This window comes from Galeopterus variegatus, unplaced genomic scaffold (genome assembly GCF_000696425.1).
Source record: "Galeopterus variegatus unplaced genomic scaffold, G_variegatus-3.0.2 Scaffold236, whole genome shotgun sequence".
NCBI lineage: Eukaryota > Metazoa > Chordata > Mammalia > Dermoptera > Cynocephalidae > Galeopterus > Galeopterus variegatus.
The window spans coordinates 806313-815601 of NW_007726347.1; the positions used below are offsets into that span (position 1 = coordinate 806313).

Here is a 9289-nt window from a genome sequence, read left to right on the forward strand (position 1 = left end):
TGGCCGGCGCTGCGGACCCGCTGCTGCCGTCCGGGTCTGTGCGGCCCCGAGGGCCCTCCGACCCGCCCGCGCCATGGGCAACTGCCACACGGTGGGGCCTAACGAGGCGCTGGTGGTTTCAGGTGAGGGGGCAGCGAGGGAGGTGGGTGCTGGGGCGCCCGGCGCTGCGGAGGGCGTCTCGAGGTGGGCGCAGGGCAGGGGCCGCGGGACGCTCCTGAGACCCCTCCCCGGAGCCCCCCGCGCTCCCGCTTCCGGCGCCCCTCCCACTGCGCCTTTGCCCGTGTTTACCCCTTTTCTCCCCGCCTCCTCCCTAGGCAGGGCCTCCGCTCCCCTCCCCTCCGCCGCGGGCTCGGGTCCCGAACGCAAGCCTTGGGGTTCCCGGAACGCAGCGGCTTGGCTGGATTCCAGTGCCCGGTGGGGAGGGACCCTGAGACATGGGTCCTTTCTCCAGGCACAGTCACACTCGTTAATTCCGAGCAATCAGGGGCTTGCCGGGGTTTACGGTCATTACCCGCCCTAAAGACACGGGTGCGGCCTCTACAGGTTGGGAAACCCGGCTCTGGGTTGTGCCGCTCCGGGTTACAAAATGCTGCAAGTTCCAGAATTTCTGTCTTAAGTGGGGCTTGGGGACTGCAGTACTGGGGGAGGGGGGTGGTTATCTCACTTTAGGGCTGCTATTTAGATTATATATTTGGGGTGCTTTGGGAGGTGGCTGAAGCCTTTTAAGCCCTCATGTTGCGCGATCCCTGGCTCCCCGGTGCTGGGGAGGGGGCCGTGTTGCCTGACACCTTGGAGGCCTAGAGCTGTGTGAATCCCTCATGGCTTCCCACTGTCATTGCTTATTTTCAGCCTGTGTGCAGACCTGGTACGGCTGGTTACTGAAGTGTGTAGAAGCCCTGAGCCAGGGTTTATAACTGCCCACCCTTAGGGAGGTGTGATAAATCCATCTGGAACTTTCACCCCAAAACATGGCCTCAGGCTCAGTTTGGATCTCAATATCAGTCTCTCCACTGGGACATTCCCTCTATCCCTGACCAGGACCCTACTCCTGTGGGGAAGATAAGATACCCTCCCCTCCCACCTCCAAAGACCAGAGAGAGCCTTGGGGTCAGGAGGGAGACCCCCAAAAGGCACTGAGGTCAAACTTGCTTTTCTATGAGACCTGGCCTGTTTCCTAGCCCCCACCCCTAGAGAAGGCTTTTAGAAACCCAAATCTGCACCACACTTTGTGTTTCTTGTGGAATTTCAGGAAGCCCAGACTCTGGGCTGAGGAGACAAAAGCTCAGTTCTGTCCCTGTGGAAAGTCTTGAGACTGAGGGCGGAGCCCCTGAGATGGGCTGCTCTGTACCTTCCAGTTCCAGTGATCTGGTGCCTGGGCCAGAGACCAAGGCAGTGCTAGCTTGGAACCTGTTTTAGGGGTGAGGAGAGGAGGCTATGCTGAGTAGTGAGGGTGCCGGAGTTAAGGAAGGGCAGGAGAGAATAATGGCTTGCATAATAGTACCTTGGGATTTGAGATGGCCCACCTGAGATGTGGCTCCCTCTTACACATGGACACCTGACTCCCGGCCCTGCCCCTGTCTGTCTCCCTTGCTCCTTGGGCCCACGTCCAAGTCCAGAGGCATCTCAGCCCAGTTTCAGAAAGAGGATGCTGATGCATCTCATGGTCATCCCATTCATCTTTTTTTATTGTCCATCCTCCCTTCTTCATTCTGTAACGTAAACCTTTTCTCTGTTTCTAATTTCAAAGTTTTAAAAAGGGAATTCTTTTATTTGGATGGGGAATACATTTTTATTTTCTCTAGACTTAACTGAAATTTAGTATTTCCTATGATTATGAATGTTGGTAACAATCCATGTTAGTATTAGCAGATATTTCTCATCACTACTTTGAAATAAAGCTAGTAATTAGATCTACTGCTAGATCTTATTATTTGATGGGGCTGGCCAGTTAGCTCAGTTGGTTAGAATGTGATGCTAATAACACCAAGGTCCAGGTTTGATAGCTGTACCGGCCAGCTGCCAGAAAAAAAGGATTCATAAAGTGGCACATATTACTATATCACACATTTGGTTGTTATAACATTTTGATAACTTTCAATATAATTTGTTTCTTAAGTATATTATTTCATGCATTTGTAAACATTCTAAGAAGGGGTCCTTAGGATTGCCAGACTACTAAAGGGGTTTGTGGCTCAGAAAAGGCTAAAACCCCCTTGTAGGGTATGGTCTTGACTAGTAGGAAGAAGGTAGAGGAGGGGCAGGACGGGAGTGCTCCTGACAGGGCAGAGTTGTGGGCTGTGTTTGGGGAGGGGCTGAGGGTGGAGCGGAGGTTATTGGGTATTTTATGGTTAACTGAAGACAAAGCAAGGGAAAGCAAGTTGGGTTAGGAAAAGTGAGATAAAACTAGGAGAAACTTCTAGGTTCCAAGACCAGTGAGAGCTAGGGAAGTCAATGAAGAGGCACCTAACTGTCCTCTTGAGAGTAGTGATCAGGCTGAGTGACTAGGAAGCAGGGAAGGAGGCTGCTGGGGGTGGGGCCGTCCCAGCTTCCTGTTGTTGCTACCCTGGGAACCTGGCCATGCCGCTCTTGGCCAGGGCCCAGCTTGAGCTGTGACAGTCTGCTCCCAGTGTCAAAGAATAAGTTAAAGGTAACGGGTGGGGAGCCGCCCCTTTCTACGAGCTCACACTGAGCCAGCGCCCAGGCCTGGAATCAGGCCGCAGCCTCCTTAGCCGTGCCTTCCACCTCCCGCTGCCTCCCAACCACGGATCCCCGAAGAGTGAGTGAGCTTCGAAAAGTGAGCAAGCTTCAGGTTTCATGAACTTGTGTAAGCAGGATCCGAGCATTCTGCACACCGAGGAAATGCGCTTCCTGAGGGAGTAGGTGGAGAGCATGGGGGGTAAAGTACCGCCTGCTACTGATAAAGCTAAATCAGAAGAAAATATCAAGGAAGAAAAAACAGATAGTAAGAAGTTGGAGGAAGACATAAAGACAGATGAACTATCAAGTGAGGAAAGTGATCTAGAAATTGACAGTGAAGGTGTGATTGAACTAAACACTGATGCCCCTCAAGAAATGGGAGATGAAAATGTAGAGATAACAGAGGAGGGCCGACCCTGTGGCGCACTCAGGAGAGTGCGGCGCTGGGAGCGCAGTGGCGCTCCCGCCATGGGTTCGGATCCTATATAGGGATGGCCGGTGCGCTCGATGGCTGAGTGTGGTGCGGATGACACCAAGCCAAGGGTTGCGATCCCCTTACCAGTCACAAAAACAGACAAAAAAAAAACAGAGGAGATGATGGATCAGGCGAATGATAAGAAAGTGGCTGCCATTGAAGCCCTAAGTGATGGTGAACTACAGAAAGCCATTGATTTATTCACAGATGCTATCATGTTGAATCCTCGCTTGGCCATTCTGTATGCCAAGAGAGCCAGTGTCTTCATCAAATTACAGAAGCCAAATGCTGCCATCAGCGACTGTGACAGCCATTGAAATAAATCCTGACTCAGCTCAGTCTTACAAGTGACGAGAGAAAGCACACAGACTTCTGGGCCATTGGGAAGAAGCAGCCCATGATCTTGCCCTTGCCTGTAAACTGGATTATGATGAAGATGATAGAGCAATGCTGAAAAAAGTTCAACCAAGGGCCCAGAAAATTGCAGAACATTGGAGAAAGTATGAGCAAAAATGTGAAGAGAGAGAGATCAAAGAAAGTATAGAAAGGGTTAAGAAGGCTTGAGAAGAGCGAGAGAGAGAGCCCAGAGGGAGAAAGAAGCCAGACGACAATCAGGAGCTCAGTACAGCTCTTTTCCAGGTGGCTTTCCTGGGGGAATGCCTGGAATGGCAAAAATGCCTGGGCTCAATGAAATTTTTAGTGATCCAGAGGTTCTTGCAGCCATGCAGGATCCAGAAGTTATGATGGCCTTCCAGGATGTGGCCCAGAACCCAGCAAATATGTCAAAATATCAGAGCAACCAGGGCCGGCCTGGTGGCGCACTCGGTAGAGTGCGGCGCTTGGGAGCGCAGCGGCGCTCCCGTCGAGGGTTCGGATCCCATATAGAGACCGGTCCGCTCACTGGTTGAGCGTGGTGCAGGCGTGACACCGAGGGTTGCGATCCCGTTGCCGGTCGCGGTACAGGCGCGACACTGAGGGTTGCGATCCCGTTACTGGTCATGAAAAAAGACCAAAAGGAAAAAATATATATATATCAGAACAACCCAAAATGAATCCAAACCCCCATGAATCTCATCAGTAAATTGTCAGCCAAATTTGGAGGTCAAGCATAATGCCCTTCTGACAAATAAAGCCTTTGCTGAAGAAAAAGCAACCTAGATCACCTAATGGATGTCGCAGTAATACAAACAAGTGTACCCCTGACTTTCTCATCAAGAGAGCTGGGGTGCTTTGAAGATAATCCCTACCCCTTTGCCGCAAATGTGGCTGAAGCATTTTACAGTGGTTTGCCATTAGGGTATTCATTCAGATAATGTTTTTCTTCTAGGAATTACAAACTTTAAACACCTTTTTTTTTTTAAAGATGACCAATAAGGGGATCTTAACCCTTGACTTGGTGTTGTCAGCACCATGCTCATCCAGTGAGCAAACCAGCCATCCCTATATGGGATCCGAACCCGGGGCCTTGGTATTATCAGCACCACACTCTCCCGAGTGAACCACGGGCCGGCCCTTTAAACACTTTTTAAACCTAAAAAATAAAAAAAAAAAAAAAAAAAGGTAATGGGTGGGCACTCACTGTGTTCTCCCGATCCCACCCCACCACTGCCACCTCCTCCCACAACACACAGAAGTCCTCTGGAGCTGGCAGGGGGAGGTAGCTATGCCCCAGCTCCCCACCCCGACCCAGGCTGGAAGATTTGAAACAAGCTGTGATTTTTGGCCTTCTTCCAGTTTCACTTGATCCTAAGATAGTTCGAATTTCAGGCTGACTGCTTGTCCTCAGAGGCCTCACCTACCCCACTTCCCAGGGCAAAGAAGCCTGTAATGGCTAACCTTGAACAGCAGCCCTGTGGACAAGTATTTCCACTCTAGAGAAACAGAGACCTAAGACCTCCTCTTACTGCTCCTGTCCACACTGTGGGGCTGCTGTTTGATCCCTGGCCCTCTGGCTTGGCCACTACTGCTGTATGCACTGTGGCAGGCCCAGGAAACTGGGTAGGCTGCCCAGTGAGCAGTCTCAGATGCCGACTCTCCAAGCTTACAAGCCCTCCCCACAGGGGATGGGGTGGGAGGTTCTTTGTTCCATTGCCTCCATGCATCCAAAACTTGTCCGCAGATTGCCGTTCTCTCATCTCTGTTTCAGTTGTTGGCCTCATCACCCACCCAAACCCAGACTCTAGAGCTGCACTGTACAGTGTGGTAGCCACTAGCCATATGTGGCTATTTAAATTTAAGTTAGTTAAATTAAAAATTCAGTTCTTCAGTCATACCAGCCTCATTTGAAGTGCTCAGTAGCCACATGTAACCACATAAAACATTTCCACCCTTGCAGAAAGTTCTCTTGGACAACACTGCTCTAGAAATTATCCCTTCATATTAGTCACCATGCCTTGCCTGGGTTAGAACAAGAGGCTTCCACCTAGTCTCCCTGACCCCAGTATCTTCTTCCTGGTGCAAAGTGGTGTTTGTTTCTGAAATGCAAGTATAACCTTGTCACTCTGCAACTTAAGTCCCTACGTGGCTCTCCGTCACTCATACACACTCACACATCTCCCTGGCCTGCTCAGAAGACACTCAGTGATCTGCCCTCTGCCCCTCCACTTATCCCGTTCTCTGCCTTGGGTCCTCAAAGGTATTGTAACCCAGCTATGTGAAACTACACAAGACCTTTGACCTTGGGAGGCAAACACTCTGAGGCTTTCATGAAAACCCAAGTTTGTGAACATGGAAATGATAACACCTCTGGCTTTTTCCCAAATCACATTTCTTTTGAATCAGTTTCCTATCCATTTCTTTGTACAGCAAGTTAACTGCCTCTCTAGTTTTCACTAGTTTCCTTGAACTTGAATGACTAATTTTGGCATTAACAGAAGAGTTCACAAGAATTTCAGGAATTGATTTTTCTCGTTTCTGTATACAGAACATGCCGAACATGTCCACAACATAGATCTCGGTCATGGCCAAGTTGGATATTCTGTTTAGTTGATACATAGTTGCCAAGAACCACTTCCTTTTTAGGCCTTTTCCCTTTCTCTTCACTTCTCCCATTAGTACCACGAGTTGGCCTTTAGTTTTTTGAGGCCTTGCCTTCCCCACACGCTCCCACAAGAGGAACGAAGTCACTCTGAATGCTCCAGGAGTAGAGAAGCAGCCTCATTCTGCCTGGCAGACACATCTCAGTGATATGTCTTGGCTTGAACACCCCACTCGCCTCCCCACCAGGTCCCCAGTGCTGTCCCCACTATGCATTCATTCTCTACCTGCACCCATCGTGATAACAGGTACACCACATGGTATTATAACATTCTCAGGAAAGAGTTTCTCCTCCTAGTCTCACCTCCTTCAACATAGGGATTGTATATTTGTCTCTATCTCTAGCACAGAAAAATACTCTGTCAGTTTGTTGAATGAATGAATGGTTGAATGAAAAATGGAAGCTTTTCCAGACCAACCCTGCCCACTGATCTGTTCTGTTCTCTGGAAGCACTTATGTTCTGAACTCTTCATTGATATCCTGCTTTTTATGCAAATTGCCTGTCCTCCAGACTAGATTCTAAGTCCCTTAAGGGCAGGGAGAACGTGTCTCCCTTTTATATGTAACCTCAGCACCTGGCAGTAGGAGTTGTCAAGTCACAGTGCAGGTGAAGGGCCAAAGTTGAGTCAGAAGTATGGGGGTGGACAAACCCAATAACTGACTGACCAGCAGTGGTTTGCTTTGCTCCCCAGGGGGCTGTTGTGGTTCCGACTATAAACAGTACGTGTTTGGCGGCTGGGCATGGGCCTGGTGGTGTATCTCCGACACTAAGAGGTAAGGGCTCGGGGCTCCGGAACCGGTCATCCTGGTAAGCCAGGGAGAGAGGGGTTTCCAGTGTCCCCCTTTCACCCCCAAGTCAGCTAGAGCATGTACCCCTTGCCACATGCCACTCCTAAGAAGCAGGTGAAATGGGTTACACAGGGATGCAGGAGATATGTGTCAGCAAGGCCTGTCCGCGGGCGCCTCCTCCTTAACTGGTGTTCTTTTTTCCACTGGAGGAGACATTGCTTCTGTACCAGAGACTTCAGGGTCATAGCCAGGCAGAATTTCAATTTCCTGATTATAGCGCAAAGTAATTCAAGAAGCCTTAATAATATGCCCTGTTTGGAATGGATATATGGAGGGAGGAAAGGCTGAAGAGACCCCATACACACACCCCTACTCGTGCATGCCCTGAGAGCAAGGCAGGCAGGGGCTAAATGTACAATCAGAAGTGGCTCTGTAGGGCTGGCCCGTGGCTCACTCGGGAGAGTGTGGTGCTGATAACACCAAGGCCCCGGGTTCGGATCCCATATAGGGATGGCCGGTTGGCTCACTGGCTGAGCGTGGTGCTGACAACACCAAGTCAAGGGTTGAGATCCCCTTACCGGTCATCTTTTAAAAAAAAAAAAATTTTTTTTCTTTACTCCTTATCCTCCTAATTCCCACATCATTTATTTGCTGTTCTTTGCTGTGAAGTATACTATAAAGCAAATATATTCCACAGGGCCTAGTTTCTTGTAGTTTCAGGTTTAGCCTAACTTCTTAAAAGTACATATAAAATGTTGACCTTGCAAGACAGGAAATTTTCCCCAGGCTATATAGTCTCTGTTGTAAGATAAAGAATTATAGCATGGCAAGGCTGCTGGCTCAAGGACAGACAAGTTACTAAATAATATGTAAAGATTCCCCTTACCAGTCATCTTAAAAAAAAAAAAAAAGTGGCTCTGTGACAGCAGTAGGTGAGAGATGGGGATCTGACTAACTGGTGCTGGAGCCAGGCAGGACAGGTCTGGACCTCTTAAATCAGCCTGTAAAAACTTCCTACAGGAAGGAAGATATCAGCTCTTCAAAGAGCCCACCATCCAACTCTACCTACTTGTGCCTCCAGAGCCCAGGGCAGAGACCGCCTCTCCTGCCACCCTCTCTGCTCACCCAGGAGATGAGGCATGCCAGTCACCTGTTCATCATCACCCCTTTCCTGATTATGGGAGATGGGGGGGTGGGCAGACCCAGTCCGGGATCCAGGCAACAAGGGCAACAGAGCTGTAAAGGTGTGGGCACTTGGAGAAGGGTTGGTCATCCCAAAGGGGAAGCCATGGAAATTCCAGTAGAAATTCCCCACTGCCCCATCCCCCACAAGTCAGCAGAGAGAAGCCCATGTCTTCACTGAGCTGCTAGTGCTTGAGGGTCCTGGGAGTCTGGGGACATCTGCCAGGGTCAGGGGGATGGGAGCATGTCACAACTTTTTAACCTCACTGATTTCCCAGTAACCCCCTCCATTTTCCCATCCCTCCCCTCCCTCACTTTACCTTGCCTGAGTTGAGGGATCCTGTGGAACTCTTCTGGTCCAAAGCCAAAAGTGTCAGAGGGTAATCAACAGTGGTCATGACTTCTACTTGAAAGGATCCTGGCACTCCTGAGTGTGCCAGTTGGCCTGTCAGAAGTTGGGGAGCCCCTCCAGAGACACTGCCACCCCACACATCATGCAGTCCCGGCACAACACCTTGTCCAAACACCTCAACATACAGAGAGTTTGTGACTTGTCCAGAGACCTGTCCTGCATGGGCACCCACTGCTAGGGCAATACCGCTGCAGTCCTTTCTCCATATTCTTGGTCTCCTGCTGCCCCTTCTTCTTCCAGGGAACAGATTCCCAGGACAGGAAGTCAAGTCTCTCTGACAGCAGGTTTGGAAGTAGAAGGTGGTGAGGCCTTGTACCTCATCCTAAGAAACTGACTTCACACCTAGGCTCAGCATCCTCGCTCTGATCCCGCTTGCTGGGCAGTCTGAGCCTATAGCCCTTCCCGCTCTTGTTCCCTTCCCTGGCCCCTAGCCTGCTTGGGGGACATCTTCACAGGCTGGGGCCTTTATTTCCCTGGGCCGGTAGGAGCCTCTCGGGTCAGAGTAGAGTCTTCTAACTCAGCCTGGCTTCTCAGCCTGCCTTTCGAGGTAATTTCCACAGCCATCCCATACGTCTCCCACCTTTGTACCCGAGGCCCTGATGCGGGCAGCTGTCTCTCCCTTACCTGAGCCATTCCTCCACCTCTGGCATCTGAGCTGCAGCCTCCTGTCCTCCCTCCCTCCCCCTCCCCCTTCCTC

The 9289-nt window shown here is 50.4% G+C and overlaps 1 protein-coding gene and 1 pseudogene across 2 annotated transcripts in view; both read left to right on the forward strand.

The window, feature by feature from the left end:
* The first annotated feature begins 72 nt into the window (after window positions 1–72).
* Window positions 73–9289, forward strand: part of LOC103585415 (flotillin-2) — an 18527-nt gene continuing 9310 nt past the window's right edge. For both annotated transcript variants that reach the window (XM_008566362.1, XM_008566361.1), the window contains exons 1-2: window positions 73–122; window positions 6902–6983. In XM_008566362.1, the coding sequence (XP_008564584.1) occupies window positions 74–122; window positions 6902–6983 (131 nt within the window). In that variant the 5' untranslated portion in view covers window position 73. The remainder of the gene's footprint in view (window positions 123–6901; window positions 6984–9289) is intronic.
* LOC103585416 lies at window positions 2890–5007 on the forward strand (annotated as a pseudogene).